This window comes from Callithrix jacchus, chromosome 21, assembly GCF_049354715.1.
Source record: "Callithrix jacchus isolate 240 chromosome 21, calJac240_pri, whole genome shotgun sequence".
Classification (NCBI taxonomy): Eukaryota; Metazoa; Chordata; class Mammalia; order Primates; family Cebidae; genus Callithrix; species Callithrix jacchus.
In genome coordinates, this window is record NC_133522.1 from 5,331,911 (window position 1) to 5,354,646 (window position 22,736).

Here is a 22,736-nt window from a genome sequence, read left to right on the forward strand (position 1 = left end):
GTTATTAAAAACATACGTCTTTACTGAGGGTACAACTATAGCATGTCATAAACTGAAATCAGATGTAGCAGCTATTTTTCTAAATATGATATTTGTTTAACAAATATGGAATAGGTTTTACGACAGAGACTGACCACTGTCTTCAAAGAGTTTAAAAAATTTTATTTGACATCACAGACCTGCCAGATACACTTGCTGATTTCATTTAAATATTTACTGTCTTATATCCACCTTTCACTCCAGGCAATTTGTAGTTACTTTCACTTTTAAAAGATTTCTATTATATATTAAACTTGAATGAATTAACCCATGTCGACATGAATAGACCTGTTGTTTGAAACTTAGAAATTAAGACACATTAAAAGTAAAATAAATTATTCAAGAAGTATCAGTCATTTATTAAATGGCTTTCACATGTCTTGAGCCTGGCAGGTTGCTTGATGGAGGCTAAAGAATGCAAACACTTTTGTGGCTGAAGAGACTTAGAGTCTGCTTGGCAAGACTAACCCATATTGTAAATGCCACTAAAGAAAAACAAGGCTGGGGGTGGTGGCTCATGCCTATAATCCCAGCACCTTGGGAGGCCAAGGCGGGCAGATAACCTGAGGTCAGGAGTTCGAGACCTGCCTGGCCAACATGGCAAAACCCCGTCTCTTCTGAAAGTACAAAAATTAGCTGGGTGTGGTGGTGGGCCTGTAATCTCAGCTAGTCAAGAGGCTGAGGCAGGAGAATCGCTTGAACCTGGTTGGCAGAGGTTGCAGTGAGCTGGAATCACACCACTGCACTTCAGCCTGGGCAACAAGAGCGAGACTCCATTTCAAAAAACAAAAAAAGAAAGAAAAGAAAAGAAAAACAAGATGGCTTAGAGCCCAGGGTCGCAGCTAGAAGCAAATGTAGAACTTGAGAGCAGAAAACTTAACACTGGATGACGTAGGAGAGGCAGGTGGAGCTTGAAGTGGTAAAAATCGTTAAGCTCCCACTGAGGGCTTGTGATGGTATAAGCTTGCTTGTACTGAAGAAGACTGTCCGTCTGAAGAATACTTTGAAAAGAAAAACCTAAATAAAATACAAACTATTTTAAACTATTATCAAAGAAAAGATTTTTTTTCTCTAAATGAAAGTCTATACTCATAATTGAGCCACTTGTTTAGGTTTAAAATGCACTCCTTGACCTGTATTTTAATTTGTTAGATTAACCCTCGTCTAGATGGATGTATACGAGGCTGGAATTTGATGAAGCAAGGAGCTTCAGGAGTCAAGGAAATTATTCAGGAAAAACAAAATAAGCATTGCCTGGTTACTGTGGAGAAGGGGTCCTACTATCCTGGTTCTGGAATTGCTAAATTTATCATAGATTATAGTAAGTGACTTTCCATTTATTTTTACTTTCTCATTAATGAGTAAATTTATTCATCAACAAACAGTAATAATTTCTTTGGTGAACGTTATTATCTGTGTGCCCACTGTAGTCTTATGCTTATTCATACTATTATATATCTTCTACAAAAATTTTTCAGTGTATTGAGAAAAACATAAAGGCAATGTGCTTATGTTGTTATTTCAGTTTATTTGTTGGGAATCAGCCTGATTCCCTTTGGGTAAATTCAGTTGACTTACTTTAAAGTTCACTGATTTCTCACTTGTCTGGCGTCTACCAATGAATGCATCGAAAAGATGCATCTTCATTTCTAGCATTTCCATTTGATGCTTTCTGAACATTTTACGTCTCTGTTGAAATTCCCTACTGTTCACATTTGTCTAGGTTACGTACTAAGCTTTCAACATATTCATCATCATTATTTTAAATTCCTTGTCTGACAGTTCCAACTGTGTTATATCTGGGTCTGCTCATTTTGTCTGCTTAGTCCCTTGACCAAGTGTTGTTTCTCTTGCATCTTTGTGTGTCAAACAATTTTTGGTTTAGAGGTGGGCATCTTATGCATAACAGTAGAGACTGAGATAAAGAATATTTGTGTCTGGAAATGAGCACACCTCTTTTGCTAGGTTCTTAGTGATGGGATTGAATCAATCTAGTGAGGAGTTGAGCTGCTTGTTTTTTTTTGTTGCCAGGATTGCCCCTAATGCACCATAGGTTTCAAATTTTTTAAATATTACCTTCTGCATAGAATAAGGGAATGGTTTGCTAGCAAGTTTTTTTTCCTCCCTCCTTCCCTCCCTCCCTCCCTCCCTCCCTCCCTCCCTCCCTCCCTCCCTCCCTCCCTCCCTTCCTTCCTTCCTTCCTTCCTTCCTTCCTTCCTTCTTTTTTGGGACAGAGTCTCATTCTGTCACTCAGGTTGGAGTGCAGTGGCACGATCTCAGCTCACTGCAACCTCCGCCTCCCAGGTTCAAGCAATTCAACTGCCTTAACCTCCCCTGGGACTACAGGTGCATGCCACCACACCCAGCTAATTTTTGTATTTTTAGTAGAGACGGGTTTCACCACATTGGTCAAGATGGTCTCGATCTACGGACCTCATGATCCGTCCGCCTCGGCCTCCCGAAGTGCTGGGATTACAGGCATGAGCCACCGTGCCCGGCCAGTTTCCAGGGTTTCTAAACTCTTACATCGGCCCCCACATGGACTTCAGAAAATTGTTTAAATCTTTACCTAAATTATTTTTACCAAATAGCATGGCATCTCCTGTGTACCCTGAGTTAGAAAGGGTTCTCATTCTGGCTCTCCTTGCAAACACCTGTCCTTCTTTAGGTTTCTGGTTAGTTGGTTGCTCTGCAACCTCAGCTCTTTGACAGTTCCAAGAGAAGTTGTGATTATGCAGGTAATTTGGCTTTTGCTGTTGTTGTAAGGATAGGGTAGTGCTCTTTCCAGTTTTCTGCAGCCTAAGTGCAGCAGGGAATCTTGCCACTCTGACCCTAGGTTTCTAACCTTCTAAATAATACTTCTGTGAACATCCTAAAACGTGCATCCTTCTGCCTTTATGTGATTAATTATATGGAAGAATATTTGAGGGTTAGATTATCTCTCTCAAAGGTTATGTTGCCCAGGTCAGTTTTCAGACTACTGGCCTCAAGTGATCCTCCTGCCTCAGCGTCCCAAAGTGCTGGTATTATGGGCATGAGCCACTGTGCTCAGCCTTTCTACTACATTTTTAAGGACAAATTTTACACTAATGATTTTTATTTTTCTAACATAAATTAATACAATTCCTAGCTCTGTTTTGCATATGAAGGATTTTTTTTTTAAAGTTATAAATGAGGATTAAATTAGGATAAAACTAAACCCACAATGATTTGGCCAAAGGAAAAAAATTCTAAAAAGGTAATGAAATTAGAGTTATATTGTACCTAAAAAATTACCTAAAAAGTAATTAACCATTTCATGGATAATTTGTAATTCATATTTAATGTTACGTTTTAACTTCTATACATTTGCATGTTAATTTCAGTTTGAGTTTGTTAATATTCTCTGTTAAATTTACTTATTTCAAGATAAATGTTTAGGTGATAGAAATTCCAATTACCTTAATTTGAGCATTACACATTATTATGCATATAAAATCAAATAACATATGTATCCCAATATGTGTACAATTATGATATATCAATTAAAAATTACTTATTTCACAATTATTACATATATACTTTTTTTTTTTTTTTGAGACAGAGTCTCGCTCTTTTTCCCAGGCTAGAATGCAGTGGAATGATCTCAGCTCACTGCAACCTCTGCCTTCCAAGTTCAAGCGATTCTCCTGCCTCAGCCTCCCGAGTAGCTGGGACTGCAGGTGCACACCACCATGCTCAGCTAATTTTTTTTTTTTTCAGTAGAGATGTTTTGCCATGTTGGCTAGACTGGTCTTGACCTCCTGAACTCAGGGAATCTCAAAGTGCTATGGTTACAGGCATGTGCCACTGCACCCGGTCTGTATATTTTTTTCTTCCTGGTGGGAATTACAGGATTATAATGAAAAACTTAGTGACATTATATGTGGCTAAATGGAAGCACATATTGTCAAAGGAAAATGATTTTCCTCACTCACATTTACCCTTTTAAAGGCTCCAAATGGTATTTGGCCTTTGCTATATGTTATATCATATTAAATGAGGAAGACTTCATTCAGATTATGAACTAATATTTTTATGAAACCATCTACTCTGGAAACATTAATTTAGCAAATATCTATTGAGTGACTACTGTGGGAAACAAAGCGATGATAGAGACATATATCTCCTGGATCTGTGCTTCAGTGGGTTAGACAATGAACCTAGTAATTAAGAAAGAGAATGTGAAGGATTACGCCAAGAGAATCACAAAACAGGGGTTCCCATTCTGATGTCAAAACCAAATGCTAATGTCAGTGTATTTCTCTAGTATCAAACTATCTGACTCTCCTACGTACATAGATCCTATTTATCCTTTGGAGTGAAGATGGCAACTGTAGCCAGAGTCTCCAAAAATTATTACAGTAAATTTGTTAAACTTTCAAATGTGTGCTTTCAAATATAACCACTCTGCGATTTGAGCGTTGGTGAATGTGCAAGGGAGAAGGAAGTGCTGTTACAGAGCAAAGAAGGAAAATCGCTCATCCTTCTGAAACACCAGTCCCGAATTCTCTTCTAGGAAGAACGGGAAGATGGGACTCCAGTACTTTTTGCCTGCCTAAAAAAAAAAAGCTTTTGTTTTGTGCTGCTTAGGTTATATAGATCATTGAGAAAGGGAACGACAATGTTTAGTATTACACAAGATGGTTTTGAATATTACCAGGGTTCTACTACTAATAATTCCTTCCGCTGCGCTTCAGGAACGCAAGGATTATGCTCTGTTTCATTCTTTTATTTAGATAATGTCTCCAGTGCCGAGGGTTGGCATGTAAATGTGTCTTTGAACATTCGTCCATCCATGGGGACTGGTGTCATGCTTGCCTTGGTTTCTCGTAACAACACGGTGCCCTTTGCCGTGTCCTTGGTGGACTCCACCTCTGAAAAACTACAGGTAACTTTACTGTAAACCTATATAAGCCTTGCTTTTCTTTTCATTTTGAAAAATGGATATAATAGCAGTATTTACCTCAAAGTACTACTCTGAAGATTAAATAAAGTAACTTATGTAAAGCATTTGCCACCACCTCCAGCACACCATGAAGGACTCAAAAAAATGTCGATTGTTGTTACTTTTTTTGCTGGCATGTTTCCAAGGTCTGAATGAAGTAAGAAGAGGGAGAACTGAAAAACCTACTGCATCTATGCCTGAGATTAGGCAGATTCTCACACAGGCTGCTTGGAGCCGTCCGAGTACGTAGAGATCCACCCTTATTCAGAATCTTTGAATCATCGTGGGAATTAGTCTGTACTGTCAACATAGAAGTTGTCTAATTACAGTGCTTCAGTTATTCAGTGCTTAATTATAATGTTTTGTTCTTTCTTGCACTCTTAATCTTTTCTCCCATGAGTAAGTTAGGAAAAAAAGAAAAAGTTAAAACCGGTCTGCTTGGATTCTTACTGGCAAATGTTATTTGAAATTAGGAGGAAGAACAGGAAAAAGCCTTAGATGAAAGGAAATATGAGGGTTATCAGAAGATCTGTAGTCTTCAGACTTCTATTAGAGGGTAATAGTTCTGTCTATGTGCCATCAGCGCGGATTCCAACGAGTTACAGCAAGAAACTGGTGTTTATGCCAAGGCTGTCTTGCATGGTGTCAGTAGATTTTAGCAAGAGACCCGCGGTTAAATAATGTCTATTGTAGTAATAAGTGATGCTGTTGATTCAGGGAGGAGGATGGGAGGTTTCTGGTGGTTAACCTTAAGTGACCTAACACTATCTGATGAGGGTTTTTTTTGTTTGTTTGTTTTTAATCTCCTTTCTATAAGGAGCTTAAGGAGCCTTCTACATTTGGATTTCAGAGGTTTTTTTGTTTGCTTGTTTTTTATTTTGAGATGGAGTCTTGCTCTGTCACTGAGGCTGGAGTGCAGTGGCGTGATCTCAGCTCACTGCAACCTCCGCCTCCCAGGTTCCAGCCGCTCTTGTGCCTCCGCCTCTGGGTAGCTGGGACTGCAGGGGCACACCACCACACCCAGCTAATTTTTGTATTTTTGGTAGAGACTGGGTGTCACCATGTTGGCCAGGCTGGTCTTGAACTTCTGAGCTCGTGATCCACCCACCTCAGCCTCCCAAGGTGCTGGGATTACAAGCGTGAGCACCGCTCCAGGCCTGTTTTTCTTTTTAAACACAATGGAATTCCTGTCTTCAACACCACATTCATGCAGGGAAGAGGTTAACACGTGCCATGTCTTTGATACTTGTTTTATCCTTTCAGTGTTTGCCTCCACGGTTCTTCCTCTGCATGTCAGATTTCCTTCTCAAGGTCCATATGCGATATTTCGTCACATCATTCCAGACCGTTGATCATGCTGGAGCATGTCCTTTATTGACCAGCTCCTCTCATGCGTTTAAGGATATGGACGTGTACAACACAGTAACCGATTTTCCCAAGTAACCTCTATTTGCAAAGCGTTGTCTTTCAGTTAAAATAGATCTGTTGGATACCTAAATCAGCATTTCCGGCTATGTTTTGTCATCTGGGACTCGTCATAACTCCTGTCTCCCTAGTTTTGATTTTATTTTCTCTTTCTTGCTCTTTACATTTCCTCTATGCCATATAAGCTGTATGAAGAAATAACTCAAGAAGTTGAATAATTTAGGTGTAAAGCAGTTTGAAAAGTTCAGCGGAATGAAAACGTTTTCTTGCTTGAGAATCTTCTGGCAAATAGTCTCTAACTTAACTGCTGGCAATCCCTGGTTTTTCTTTCTCAGGGCCTCTTCACTTATTTTGTCCCACGTCTACAGGATTGCTTGTGCGGCACAAAGAAACATTTTAGTCCTGCTGGCATATGCTTCCTAAAGCATTTTTGATTTTACAAGTCCCTCTTCAACAATGAGTGATTCAACTCCCTCCTTTTTCATATGTAAACTTGGAAATTAGGAAGGCTTATAAACAGAAAGATATTGCCTAAGACACTACTGTTGGTAACACAACTTTGTTGTTTGAATCTTCAGAAACAACATACATGTCTATGTTACCTAAACTCAGAGTTTGTAAAACTAGTGTGTATTTTAACATTTAGTCTTATTATAAGTTAGTCTTATGATAATTAGTAATTTTTCACTTAAACTTTGAGGCTCTATCATACATTTTCTTTCCTTATTCAAATTTAGTTTTTGACTTTCAAAAACTCAAAAGTAACTCTTCAGCAGCATTCCTCTTACTCGTTACTTTACACTGAATCTTTGCTCCACTCTTCAGGATATTCTGCTGTCTGTTGAAAAGACTGTCATATATCGGATAGAGGCCCTAAGTCTGTGTTCCGATCAACAGTCTCATCTGGAACTTAAAGTCAACAGACACAGTCTGGAGGTGTCAACGCCACTTAAAATGGAAACCGTCTCCCACGAAGACATTCAGAAGGAACTTGCCATCTTGGACAAAGCAATGCAAGGAGAAGTGGTCACTTACCTGGGTGGCCTTCCAGGTATCCGCTTACTTTTTCTTCAGTTTTAAAAAGTATATTTTAAATCAAATTGATAATATTTTAAGTATACAATTTTAGTAAAAAAGCGCCAGAAGGGACCATAAAATCCAGTATTCAATATTCTTTCTCTAAGGGCCAGTGCTGACACTTTATTGGCACATTCTTGTTTCCTTTAGTTTAAAAATGTTGAACTAAGACTGACCAAGTTTTGCGGCATTTGGCTATCCCAGCCAGAAGGACATGTTATTTTATTTTCCCGTTACAATAGTCTTATAAGTTTAATATTTATTCTTCAATTTATCCATTATTTATTTAATATGTATGCATCTATTATTTGGTTCATGTATCATTTATCCAAATTTTATTAAGATCTTATGTCCCAGGTGCTCATGACACAGTAATAAACAATAAATATGGTCCCTGATGTTAAGGCTTTTATTATCTAGTGGCAGAGAATGACATTAAGCAGCTAATTAGGAAAATATCAGAATAATTAAAATTGTGATCGCTTTTATGAGAGAAATGTGTGGGTTGCTTTCAGAACCCAAAAATGTGGACTTTTCACCTGGGTGTGGGGTCCAGAAACAACCAGTCTGGATAACAGACTAAACTGTAAATCTGATGTTGAAAAGGTTAAATAAATTCAACCAGGTGTGGGAGTGGGGATTGGAATTATTGTGCAAGTGAAATGGTCCATGTGTGGGCCAAGTGGAAGGGTATGACATGCTGGAGGAATCTGTAGGAGATCGGTATGGTGAAAGCATGGTGAGCAAGGGACATGGTAGGGTAGAATGAGGCTGTGAACTGGCTGGGTGGATGGATCACTTGTAGACCTAGTTCAGGGTCCTAAATCTTACAATGAGAGACATGGAACTATTAAAAAGTTTAGACAAGAAAGAAGTATAGCCATATTCCAATTTTAAAGATCCATTCTGCGTGATGGATGGAGAAGGACAGGTGGGAGACAAAAGTGGGTGCAACTGAGGTGATCTGAGAGGCTATTCAGTAATCCCGATGAAAAGGCGGGGACGAGAGTTGCAGTGTGTAAACTGCCTTCAACTGTTGCAAAACAAACAGTCTGGACACTGTTCAAAGTGCTTGGAATATACCCACTTGTTTAATTTTCAAAACAGTCCTGTATGGTAAGTGCTATTAATATCCCCATTTTACAGATGAGGAAACTGAGGAAGCCGCAGGACTAGGGTGATAGCAGTGAAGATGATGCACGGTGAATAGACTGGAGACATGTGTTAGAAACAAAATTAATAAGATTGAATGACTGAAAGACAGGTACAAGGAGACTCTGAGGTATCTGGAATGAGCAGTTGCATGGGTGGAGATTTCATTTACCAAGATGGAGAAAACTGGAGGAAAAGCAGATTTATATTTAACTGAATATTGGAAAATATGAAATTGGCACCAATATTTCACTTTAAATGGAAACAGAGGCAGAAAGTTCTTTAAAAGCATTTTCAAATGCCACTGGTTTATTCACATGGGGAGAATTCGAGTTTGATGTCTGGACCTCTGGTAACCCTCAATTTATTTCTTAAACTGCTCATGGTCTTGATTTCCCATATATGGAAATTGTATCTGGGATTTTGGGAAATAGAAGTAAAAAGGCTCTAAAAACTATAGGTAAGTAGGTAGGTAGGTAGGTAGGTAGGTAGGTAGACAGGTAGGTAGATAGATAGATAGATAGATAGATAGATAGATAGATAGATAGATAGAAAGACAGAGTTAAGTAGTGAGGTGCCTAATTATTAGGGAGCAAAATTATAGTTCAAATGAATAAATTCTATATTGAAATCTGCCTATTACCTCATCCACAAGTTAGTTGAATGTAATTTAGGAAATCAAACCAACAGTTTAAAAGAAGTCGAACTGTCAAAATTTCAGTGGTTCAGGTCTTTGGCAACAGCACTGAGGACTAATTCAGGCAAAATGTCTTGAGAGAAAAAGTGGGAAATATTTGAGAGTAGATAAATATCGAGATATCAAGAGTATGAACTGCGGGATGGGTAAATTATTAATTGTATGCAAAATATGCGTGTTAAATTGCATGTGAAGAATTAAAACTCAAGAGAAACTGCTGATTTTGAGTAATTTTTTTCCTTAGAAAATGAAAAGTGGCATGATCTATGTGGTTTAGCCCAACTTGAAAAGGATTCTTATCAAATGCTGTGAGCTCACAGTAAAGCGTGCTTTAGTCTCTGTCTTGGCGAGTTAGAGGTCAAAAATGTAAAGGTTTTTTTCGCGGGAGGAGCATGAAGTACCGAGGATGAAGAATATCCATTGTGAGTTACGATTAACGGAGAGGAGAGGCCAAAAAAAGAGGAAGCCAGTAGCTTAATGGGTCAGTTTTCTCTCTCTCTCTCTTTTAAAGGCTAACCAAGTGCAGCCGTGGAGCGGGGAAGGAACAAAGAAATCTGTAACTGGTTGTGATCAACTTGTAAACAGCACTGCACTCGGACCAGCCGATGGGTGGTTTTAAAAGGAGTCACAGTTCTGAGGCGTCAGAGGGTGCTACTAAATATTAAGTTTGATAAACAAAGGGCAGAAAGGTCCAGAGGCCCTAAAATGACCCTATAGTATTCGCTGAGGAGTTAATAAAAGTTTTTTTTAAGAATTCCAAATATTACATCAAAGTGTATCCTCTATCATGATCTATTGTATGTTCAACCAAAAACTATTTATTTGGAAAAATACAGAAATCTGCTTTTATTCCAACAATAATAGAAGAGACATATCGATCATGGCATTTAAAAAAGAAATGATTAACATTCTTAAACTGTTGCTCAAGTTTAAAGAGAAAATATGTTATTTGTATAATAAAAATAGATATCACAACAGGATGCTTGTTTCTACTCTTCCCCAGATGTGTTTAAATGAAACTAATTGTGTTTATGAAATCAGAGGAACTCATGACATGCTGCTTTCAGTGAAGCACATGGATATTGGAGTCAAGGTCTATTTACTGAATAGAATTTCATTATTAACTTTTTCTGTAGGTTTAGAATTCGGTTGGAAAGAGGAAGTCTGAATGACTCCTCTCATTGTAAACAAATAAGATGCTGAAAGTCTTGGACTAATAGTGTAATCTTCTGCTTTTACAGATGTTTCATTCAGTGCCACACCAGCGAATGCCTTTTATAATGGCTGCATGGAGGTCAATATGAATGGTGTTCTCTTGGATCTGGATGAAGCCATTTCTAAACATAATGACATCAGAGCTCACTCATGTCCATCAGTTTGGAGAAAGACAAAGAGTTCTTAAGGCATCTTTTCTCTTCTGATAATACCTTTTTCTTGTGTGTAATTATGTGTATGTTTCAATAACAGCTGAAGGGTTTAATCTACAATGTGCAGTTTTTGATTATTTTGTGGTTCTTTCCTGGGATTTTTGAAAAGTCCTTTGTCAAGGAAAAAGATTCTGTTGTGATATAAATCACAGTTAAAAAAAAATTCTTCTCGCTGTCTAGAAATAGTGAAACAACACTTTTAAACTTGAATTTTTTCCTACAAATGACAGTTTCAATTTTTGTTTGTAAAACTAAATTTTAATTTTATCATCATGAACTAGTGTCTAAATATCTATTTTCTTCAGAAGGCAAAGAAGTAAACTCAAACAAAAGCACATGTAATTAAATATTATTGATGATAGGTAGATGCTGTTTGGGTTCTTTTGTTTTTGATGATGAAGGCAGAAGAGATGGTGCCCTATTAAATATGAATTGGATGGAGGGTCTTAATGCCTTATTTCAAAACAGTTTCTCAGGGGCTAGCTTTGGCTTCATCTTTCTCTTGGGTGGCTTCACATTTAAACCAGCATCTTTACTGAATTAGAAAACAAGTGGGGTACATTTTCCTGAGAGCAGCACAGGAACTGCAGTCTGTCAGGATGAGACATCACATTATGTTGGACAGGTGTGGAAACCTGACATGGGTACATTTCTTAAATTTGGCTGTGTGGGTCACATGAGAACTACATTAGAAAAGGCAGAATTTAGGGATGGAAAGGAGAATGAGCATACGTGGGAGTTTGTGGTTCTCCTCGAATCCAACTTTTAATTGCCAGAGTACGTTGCCAAAATGTGACTGTTGAAGTACAAAAGGAAGTATGAACCCAGAAGAAATTTTAACAGCTGAATAAACCCCAGAGGGGTATGGTGAATATTGTGTCTTTGTAATGAGAGCAGTAAGGAGGTAAGACTGCCACCTGCTGGTGCTGCGACGCTCTTCACGTGGTAGTTTCATCGCACTCGAATCTACTCTTCGCAGCTGGGTGTACATCAGATGTTTCACTGACCGTTTTCAAAAATAAATTCCTTTCACTATATTTTATATCACTTATAATAAATTGGTATATAATTTAAAAATGCATGTAAATGTCTTTATTATATCAACTATTTGAACAAAACATAAAATCACATAATAGACATTTAACTCTTCATATGACAAAGTAGTTCTTCAGTTAAAAGACAGATCAAGCTCAAATATTTGAATAGTAGTTATGGGTTGGGTGGTAGACTGGAATTCAGAAGGTGAAGAGAAGCAAAAGTAACGTGTGTGTTTTGACACATCCTAGAAATGGTCTTGCTGGATGTAATTTTTCTCCCAGTTGCCACCAGGTACTGTGGGGGATGCTCACATATGGCTCGGAGAGAGTCTAGACCTACAGCTAAGAACCTTTGATTGATGTTTAATTTTCAACGTTGCCAAGGAATATAGATTCCTACTTTTAAAGAGTTGGGGGAGTACAGTAGTTTTATGAAGGCAAAGTGGATATTTGGTGTCATTTCAGCTCTGTATAGTGATAAAAATCCAAATAACAGAGCCATTACAGAGTCCCTTAGAACTCACCGTTTGAAAAAGTTATCTTTTTTCTTTTTACTTTTTGAACATGTTATTTGACATGCTAATAGAACTTACCATTTGCAGTGGCCAGTGATGGATCAGTAAAAGCAGCGGTTAATCGGTAAGAACAGGACTATTCACCTCGTTTCTTCTGTCTGAAAGTATAATTCCAGTCTCAGTCCCTATATGTCAGTACAATTAATTATTTCCAATTTTGTTTTCATTCTAGAATTAAGGAACTCATGGGATTACTAGAAAGAGGACTTCTTCATGTGAAAAAATATTTTTTCCCGAAATGATTGCCTATATATTTTTGCATTTCCCTAGACCTTTACTTACTGTCATCAGTGGGAAATCTGATCCGAAACAATTCTATTTCAGATTTTATCATGTTGCTATTAATATTGACTGGGGAGGTGACAGAGTCACTCGAGACTCAAAAGATAAGTATGATCAATTTCTAATTTACTCATTCAGCAACAAATATTTATCAAGCACCTACTCTACTCTGTGCATGTGGAGTCAAAAGCAGTAGAATGTCCGAGGGCTGAACCCAATGGAATAGGAAGTCACAGTACTCCAGCTGGCCCTTGGTAGTGCTCAGGGTCCTGTTCCTTGGAGCTATAGAGCAGCTCTTTTCCGGTCATCCTAAGAAATTGAAGTGATAAAACTTTTGGACATTCCTCCTATGTCAGAGTAGTTTTCTCCTTATGAACAAGATTGTTTTGACAGTGGTCTTGGACATGGGTTTCTTGCTATAGCAAGCTTTGAGTTTTCAGAGAACTTACATAAGAAAATTGGATCTTCTATGGTAGAGACATTGCTTAGGGGTTCATCTAGTGCTGTACAAGATAACCTCTGGCTAGCTTGTATTTGTGTTTGCAGAGTGTGAACGTGAGGGGCAGTTATCTGGGCCAGCATACATGGGTTTGGGGTGCATATTCTTAATAATATAAACAGCGCAAGGCCAGATTACAAGGTCAAACTGACAATGGGAAAAGATTGAACCAAGATATGAAGCTAAGAGTGTCGGAAATAGAGGTGAACTGAGTATGGAGAGGTTTGGAACAAGTAGCAAACCAGGGAGGTTGGGGGGTATTTTCTGATCCATCACTCTGTCATGCTTTGGACATGCAGTGGTATAGCAGTTGTCTTTTTTTTTTTTTTTTTGACAGAGTCTTGCTCTGTCGCCAGGTGCCAGGCTGGAGTGCAGTGGCACAATCTCAGCTCACTGCAACCTCCACCTCCTGGGTTCAAGCAATTCTCCTGCCTCAGCCTCCCGAGTAGCTGGAACTACAGGTGCGCACCATCACACCCAGCTAATTTTTTTGTATTTTTAGTAAAGACGGGGTTTCACTATGCTGTCTTACTTGTGGATAAGAATGGCATTTCATGAATTTACAGATTGATTTATGCTAACCTATTTGCCATAACAAGCCCTCCCCAAAGAGTATCCTACTTTCATGAGAAAGAAATTGTAAAGGAATATCTGCAATTTGCTAGTGATCGATTCTCTTTCCTGCTCAAGTTTCAAACTGTGAGATCTGGTTTCTCATTCTATAACTGGGAAGAACCACTTGATACATCAAATTCTTCCTCAAGTTGATTTGAAGAGAAGAGTGGGCTTTTTTTAACTGATACAGGAAGAATCAGGCATTATCTGAAGGTTCCAAATAATAAATACTAAAAAATTAATTTAAATAAAGCCAAATTGAACCCTCGGGCTGATACTGGAGCTTCTGAAGACGAGCATCTTCCTGAGCCAACTCAGCATGTACAGAGTGGCCACAGGGGGCTAACAACTGGGTGATGTGAAAAATACGCATGGTCTTAGTCTGCCTTGAACATGTAGCTAGCAAGTTGCAAAGAGCCAGCATGTCCGGGTCAAAAATCCATGTCCAATTCTGAAACTACACTATTCCCATATTCTTAGTAGTTATCCCAGCACTTAGTAAATGGTGTATAATTGGAATGAACAATTCCAAAAAATCTAACAATTGATTGGATAGAAACAATTCTACCTCCAGCTGTACATATAACTGGCTATGTCATTAAGTCTCAGTTGTTAATATTATCACTTTAACATTTTGAAGATTAGAAAGGATATTATTTACTTGAGTTAAGCAAATGCTGACACTGACTCTGAACACACCAAAACAGAGATAGAGACCAATGATTAGAAGTGTGGGCTAGAAACAATCCCGAGAAAACCACGGAGCAAATATCTTGGCACTGCTGACAACGTACTCAGTCCAGGGGGCAGCGGACACACGGACAGGTAGTTACAAAATGAGCCTGAGTTTGGTAAAGACCAAAATGCAGAAATAAACATTTGCAGGGGGTTCTGGGGAAGAAGTGGATTCTAAACAGGAGCTCAGGGAGGTGCTATTTAAACGAGGCCCGAAAAGACGGACGTGAATTTCTGTTCTATTCCCTGCATCCAAGCCCTGTCTTGGTGATCACCCCCCACAGGGCGTGCAGATTCTCCCTCTCACACAGATACCTGATTTTACTGTAGTCCTCAAAAAACTCTTTTCTTTTCCTACTGATTATTGCATGAGGTGAAAATAATTAACCTTTCAAGGGGTTTTGTCGTTTAACGGGTAAATCTAAACTCAGGCTTTTTATTAGGTTCATTGGCCCCTTTGCAGACAACTTGATCAGAAGATTCTCATGGAAACCAGGAACCAAATGAGAGCCCACATAGCCAAGTCAATTCTAAGCAAAAAGAACAAAGCTGGAGGCATCACAGTACCTGACTTCAACCTATACTACAAGGCTACAGTAATCAAAACAGCATTGTACTGGTACCAAAACAGAGATATAGACCAATGAACAGAATAGAGGCCTTGGAGGCAACACAACACATCTGCAACCATCTGATCTTTGTCAAACCTGTCAAAAACAATCAATGAGGAAAGGATTCTCAGTTTAATAAATGGCGATGGAAAAACTGACTAGCCATGTGCAGAAAGAAGAAACTGGACCCCTTCCTGACACCTTACACTAAAATTAACTCCAGATGGATTAAAGACTTAAACATGAGACCTAACACCATAAAAACCCTAGAAGACAACCTAGGCAAAACCATTCAGGGCATAGGCATAGGCAAGGACTTTATGACTAAAACACCAAAAGCATTGGCAATAAAAGCCAAAATAGACAAATGGGATCTAATTAAACTCCAGAGCTTCTGCACAGCAAAAGAAACAATCATTAGAGTGAACCAGGAACCAACAGAATGGGAAAAAATTTTTGCAATCTACCCATCTGACAAAGTGCTAATATCCAGAATCTACAAAGAACAAAAACAGATTTACAAGAAAAAAAACAAACCCATTCAAAAGTGGGTGAAAGAAATGAATAGACACTTTTCAAAAGAAAACATATATGAAGCCAACAAATGTATAAAAAAATGCTCATCATCACTGGTCATTCGAGAAATGCAAATCAAAACCACATTGAGATACCATCTCATGCCAGTTAGAATGGCGATCATTAAAAAATCTGGAGACAACAGATGCTAGAGAGGATGTGGAAAAATAGGAACACTTTGACACTGTTGGTGGGAGTGTAAATTAGTTCAACCAGTGTGGCAGTTCCTCAAGGACCTAGAAATAGAAATTCCGTTTGACCCAGCAATCCCATTTCTGGGTATATACCCAAAGGATTATAAGTCATTCTATTATAAAGACACATGCACACATATGTTCACTGTGGCACTGTTTACAATAGCAAAGACCTGGAACCAACCCCAATGCCTATTGATGATAGACTAGAGAAGGAAAACGTGGCACATATACACAATATGTGCAGCCATGATACTATGCAGTCATAAAAAAAAGATGAGTTCGTGTCCTTTGTAGGGACATAGATGAACCTGGAAACCATCATTCTCAACAAACTGACACAAGAACAGAAAATCAAACACCACATGTTCTCAGTCATAGGAGGGTGTTGAACAATGAGAACACATGGACACAGGGAGGGGAGCATCACACACGGGTCTGTTGTGGGGGTGGGAAATAGGGGAGGGACAGTGGCGGGGTGGGGATTTGGGGAGGGATAACATGGGGAGAAATGCCAGATATAGGTGATGGGGATGGAGGCAGCAAACCACATTGCCATGTATGTACCTATGCAACAATCCTGCATGTTCTGCACATGTACCCCAGAACCTAAAGTGCGATAAAATATATTTAAAAATTAATGAATAAATAAGTATTTAAAACAAACAAACAAAAGCAATCCTTTTTATGAAACCCAAAGCAGACTCTATATATTCAAAACGAAATCCTCCTTTGTCACTGACAGTCAATGAGCTTGCAACTCCCTTGGTTGCCAGTAATAGAAACTCAATTTGAATCAGCTTCAGCAACAGGAGAATTTTAGAAAACGTATTCAGTTACCTTATGGAATTCCAGGGCTGGAAACTCTTCCCGGGGCCTGAATCTGCTGCACTGAACTAAGGAAGTTCCTTCACTTCGTTTCTCACTGCTGTTTCTGTCCGAGCAACTACACATTTCTCTCTCAGTACACGCTCGTTTCCTCAGCTCTTCAGTTTGTAAACATTGTGGGGCGTGGCTGCCAACCATTTCTGCGTTCATGTTAGATACAGTTCAGATACGGCAGAGTAGTAATCATTTCTGTGTTTCAGTCCCAGTTCCAGAATTCCGAGGGAAGATCTGATCAGCGCAGCTCGGGTCAAGTGTTGAATACTGAAACAATACACGGTGGGGCACGATGGCTCACGCCTGTAATCCCAGCACTTAGGGAGGCCAGAATTTCGAGACCTGCCTGGCCAGCATGGTGAAACTCGCTCTCTACTATAAATACAAAAATTAGCCCTGTGTAGTGGCACATGCCCGTAATCCCAGCTACTCAGGAGGCTGAGGCAGGAGAATTACCTGAATCTGGGAGGCTGCAGTGAGCTGAGATCACACTGTTGTACTCCAGCCTGGGTGACAGGGCGAGCCTCTATCTCAAAACAAACAAACAAACAAACAAACAAGCAATACCCAGTAGTGTAAGGACAAGTCAGGCTTCCTTAGACCAGGTTTCTCAAACTTGGCCGGACAGTGAAAGCACCTGCGGACCTTTCAAAATACTGTTCTTTGCTCCCTACTCACCTCCCAGTGTCAGCCCGGGATCCTAATTTAACGGTTTGGTATGCAGCCTGGGCAAATGATTTAAATGCACCTTCCAGGAAGCAGGGTGATGGGATGTGGGTGGGGGAAACAGCAACTCCAAAGACGGGGTCCCGGCAAGCACCTGTAGGCGCCTTACGAAATACAGCTTTTTCTTTTGTGTCTTTAATTCAGTAAAGCCAGTATTTTTGCAGCTGCTAGCCCCCAGCCTTTGCTGTTGTTGAGACAGTCTTGTTCTGTCATCTAGGCTGGAGCGCAGTGGCTTGATCATGGCTCACTGTGTCCTTGGCTTCTTAGGCTCAAGTGATCCTCCACCTCAGCCTCCCAAAGTGCTGGGATTACAGGCGTGAGCCACCATGCATGCTGTACAACCCATTTTTAAAGCATGTTTTATTTTGCTCTGTTTTGGGTAGACGGTTTATTTAAAATACATATTTCAAATTTTCTCTTCTATCATAGGAAAATATATATAAGATACATACCTTACTTAAAAAATGGTAACTTATTAAGTATAAATCCAGAACTTATCTATTATTTTTTATACATTTTAAATAAGTTTTGAGATCCATTATACAGCACAGTGCCTATACAGACAATACTGTATTATATACCTGAAATGTGCTATGAGTGTAGATCTTATGTTATCTTATGTGGTACATCTTACCCCCCCCACACACACAAAATAATAGTAACAACAATATAATAAATGGGGAGAGAGGAAGCTTTGGTAGGTGGTGGATAAACTTTTGGCCTTGATGGTGGTGATAATTTCACAGATGCATATTTATCCTCAAACTCATCAAGTTGCATACATTAACTATGTATAGTTTTAAACACATAAATCATACCTCAATAAAGGTATCAAAAAAGGCTGAGGTGGGCAGATCACCTGAGGTCGGGAGTGTGAAACCAGACTGACCAACACAGAGAAACCCTGTCTCTACTAAATATACGAAATTACTCAGGCATGGTGGTGTGTGCCTGTAATCCCAGCTACTCTGGAGGCTGAGGCAGGAGAATTGCTTGAACCTTGGAGGTGGAGGTGGCGGTGAGCTGAGACCGCACCATTGCACTCCAGCCTGGGCAGCAAGAGCAAAACTTGGTTTCAACAACAACAAAAAAAGTTATTAAAAAAAAAAAAAAACAATTTTAAATGGTTGTATAGAACACAAAACTCACTTTAAATATACTTTCATACAAACAGTAAAAGTTTGAACATATGAATGTTTCCAAAATCAATATTTTGGCATAAAACTTCCTCTGGCAAGGAACTCTTTTTCTGAATCAAATTGGATTGTTTAGGAAATACTGCTTTGCCTTCAGAATCTGCTGAATCAAACTCTTCTACAAGTTTTCTGCTGTGCCCATTACGGATTTTTAACAAATGTTTCATTGATGTATCAAATTTTCTCTTGAATTTAACTTTATATTTATTCAGAGAGTCTTGGGAAAACTTGCTAAAAAGATTATTTTTGGCATAAATATTACACTTTCTGATTTTATTTTGTTCTCTTTGGTTATATCAGAAGTTTGGAAGATAAGCAAACACTCTGTAATACTGCTTAGATATATCTACATGAATTTTTTCTTCTTTCAATTTTTTTTTTCTTTTCTGAGATCACTGTGTCATCTGTCCTCTAGTCTGAGGTGCAGTGGTGTGATCAAGGTTCACTGCAGCCTTAATGTCCTGGGCTCAAGTAATCCTCCCACCTCAGCCTTGTGAAGTGGCAAGGACTACAGGCATGTACCACCATACCTGGCTAATTTTTAACTTTTTTTGTAGTGACAGAATCTTGCTATGTTTCTCAGGGGCACAGCCTCAAGCAATCTTTCTGCCCTAGCCTCCCAAAGTGCTGGGATTATAGATGTGAGCTATTGCTCCCAGTCTCTACATGAATTTCTGAATGGATAGGGCTATGTTGTGCAAATTTCTGTGATTAAAAAACAATTAATCAGAAACTTGACAATAAGATTTTAGTACATAATTTACAATAGCAAAGACATGGAGTTAATGAATTCCATCAACGGTGGATCAGATGAAAGAAATGTGGTGTAAGATTCCGCTGACGTGGAGCTTTGGGGGAAGACGTAGGTGTTCTGTGGGCCCCTGGTACAAAAGACACGGTCCAGGTGACCCCTAGCTCTTTCCTATCCACCTAGCCCGTATCCCCCATGCCCACCTTTTCCCTCTCTCTTCTGGCAGGATGAGGCATACAGGCCTGAGTGAAGAAGTGCCCCTTGGCAACTTTGGGAGTTATGGCTGGGCTAATGCCAGCCATAATTATGGGCCTATGCCAGCCGTAATTCCCATAGCGCCTGGGAAGAAGAAAAGGAGAGACTCACTGTAAGCTGAAAAGCAAAGCAACTGCTATAAAAATCTTTCCATGGAAATGGAATAAGAAGTTAAAAATCAGAATAAAGGTTTAGCTGAAATGGATTCACGATTTGATTCTACATCTGTATTTCCAGGTAAAACTTAAGGAAAATGGAAGAATTATCCGGAAGGAGCCAAAGCTGCTGTGCTATGTCATGCTGTTTTCTTTGCTTCTTGTCATTTTACTGAATTATTAAACTGAGGTGATGCTAGGAATTGTGAGTTTAGAATTTTTTCCAACTTAATGGCTTAGAGTACCACTTTGATAAAAATCGGCAGCAAAACATTTCTAATTTTCAATACTGTGAACTGTTCCATCGAAGATTGCTAAATTCTGCTTATTTTATAAATCACATTAGGCAGTGTGCGTTCTTTGAATACTTTTTGAGACGGAGTTTCGCTCTTGTTACCCAGGCTGGAGTGCAATGGCGCGATCTCAGCTCCCCGCAACCTCCGCCTCCTGGGCTCAGGCAATTCTCCTGCCTCAGCCTCCTGAGTAGCTGGGACTACAGGCACACGCCACCATGCCCAGCTAATTTTTTGTATTTTTAGTAGAGACGGGGTTTCACCATGTTGACCAGGATGGTCTCGATCTCTTGACCTCGCTATCCACCCGCCTCGGCCTGAGTACTGTTTTTTAATGACTCATTTCAGAATTACTGAGATGATGTAATTCCACTGGTTTTTTCCCTATTGTTTGCTGTCAGATTAAGTAGCATTATAATATTCTATTGTTATCATAAATGTAGGTTTATGTCCCATGTAAGGACACTTACTGCAAGAGTAACAGTATGCTTGAAGAGCCTGATTTTGAGTCCCTGAAGAGGTGAACCAGTTTGTGACAGAATTATAATTGAATTTTCCTCAACTGTCATGGACTGTGATGATGTACTCCCCTTTCTTCCTTCATTTAGTAAAACAGTTGGCTAATTTGTTTTTATCTCGTCTTCCTAAGAATTTTTTATGATAAGGACTCCTCTTCCTTCTCTGCCCAAAGACCTCATTCTTGAAATAAAGCTTATTTCAGCATACTTTTATTTGGGCCCAAATGGACATGTGTATTGGTGTAGTTCTTTTATATATTAACTTTATAGATTCCATTAACTTGGCTTTAATAGTTTTAGAATTTTTGCTGCTTAGGCAGGCACTTGAGTATCATTTGCGACAGAATAATGTGAAGTTAAGTAATTACTAAACCCTGAATGGAAAGCACATGTTCAAGAAACTCAGGCATTGAACTTGGAGTTAAGAGTATTGTTGCTTTAATCCAGTGTATTTGTTTATGGAAAGTAAAACACAAAGGAGAACTGTTGAGTAAAAAGGAATATTAAAATATTGCTCAACACTCTGTATTGCTACTATGAGTACTATTGCTATTGTAATTTACAACTTATAGGCTCCAAGAATAAATTTAAAAGTAAAGTGAAAATGAAAAATGTACATGTATGTCATGGAATCCTAACTAGCCATAAAAATAATGAAATCATGTTCTCTGCAGCAACACGGATACAGCTGGAGACCATTATCCTAAGAGAATTAATGCAGAAACAGAAAGCAAATGCCAAATGTTCTCACTTAGAAATGGGAGCTAAACATTGGGCACACACAGACACAAATATGAAAACAATAAATACCGGAGATTTTAAAAGTGGGGACAGAGGAAGGGGCCAACTGCCGAAAAGCCACCTTTTGAGTAGTGTGCTTACTAACTGTGCAATGCGAGCATTAGACACCCAGACCTCAGTATCATGAAATATGCCCACGTCACAAACCTTGTCCTGAGCCAGTCTTGAAAACGGTATCGAGCTGCTTTATTGGCTTCATTTCAATTTTGTGCTGAAGAAGAAAGACTGTACCTTCCACTGTACCAACCAAAGTGGCTCAAATCTGTCCCTTTAACAGTGCCGGATTTAAGAAAAGACTAATATTTTAAAATCTTAAAATGTGGTTTTACGCTGTATGTTTCAGCGTCACATTTTTCACCAGCACCATTGGCACATACGTTCAGACAGAAATGCTAACCCACTAAGCACTCGTGTTAATGGCCATTTAACAAAGGAAAGAGATTCTGAGTTGCTTGTAAATTATGTGAGGAGGAAGGTAAGGAACCTAGGAAATAATGAACTAGCATAATTCATTCAGATGTATTTCCTCCGAAAGCATGAAAATGTCCTTGTTGCTTCCTGAAAGAATTACTTTAAAGCAGTGATATATTATGGTTCCTTTATATGATTTTCAGAGAGCTGATTGTGTGGTTTAGAAAGTTAAAAAAAACTAGAATCTCGTATTTAATTTGGCCTTGATTTGTAGGCTATAGATTCATACAAATAAAAATTCAATTTCATGATCTAGTCATTTTATGGTAGTTATTATAGAATGCTTTAATTTTTTTTTAAATCTCTTTTATTAAAAACAAATATTAGGCTTCTTTGGAGTGGGCAGAATGGGAGACAGTAAATAACTCAAATGTTAAGTAAGAAAAAAATAGTTTTAATGAATGAAGCTGTGTTTCTGAAAGTAGCTTATATCACCTTCACTATTATTTACATTTAATTCGGCTGAGTAGCTTGTATCACCTTCACTATTATTTACGTTTAATTCGGCTGAGTAGCTTATATCACCTTCACTATTATTTACACTTAATTCGGCTGAGTAGCTTATATCACCTTCACTATTATTTACACTTAATTCGGCTGAGTAGAAACCAGACGGTATCAGGCTGTTAGACCTGAAACAGCAGTGCCATGACCGTGTTGAAGTCAAGTCAGGAAAAGTTTCATTTAAATTATTCTGGGGCTTTATATTCTCCTCTATCCAGGGACTACTTAGTAATACTTCGCGTTTAAAAAGTATTTAGTTCATAATTGTATGAAAAAT

At 38.8% G+C, this 22,736-nt stretch overlaps 1 protein-coding gene across 2 annotated transcripts in view; it reads left to right on the forward strand.

Moving 5' to 3' along the window:
• The window catches only part of PROS1 (protein S), an 84,831-nt gene extending 72,971 nt beyond the window's left edge, over positions 1-11,860 (forward strand). For both annotated transcript variants that reach the window (XM_035282834.3, XM_035282835.3), the window contains 4 exons: positions 1,192-1,360; positions 4,797-4,948; positions 7,256-7,481; positions 10,598-11,860. In XM_035282834.3, the coding sequence (XP_035138725.3) occupies positions 1,192-1,360; positions 4,797-4,948; positions 7,256-7,481; positions 10,598-10,758 (708 nt within the window). In that variant the 3' untranslated portion in view covers positions 10,759-11,860. The remainder of the gene's footprint in view (positions 1-1,191; positions 1,361-4,796; positions 4,949-7,255; positions 7,482-10,597) is intronic.
• Positions 11,861-22,736: the final 10,876 nt, after the last annotated feature.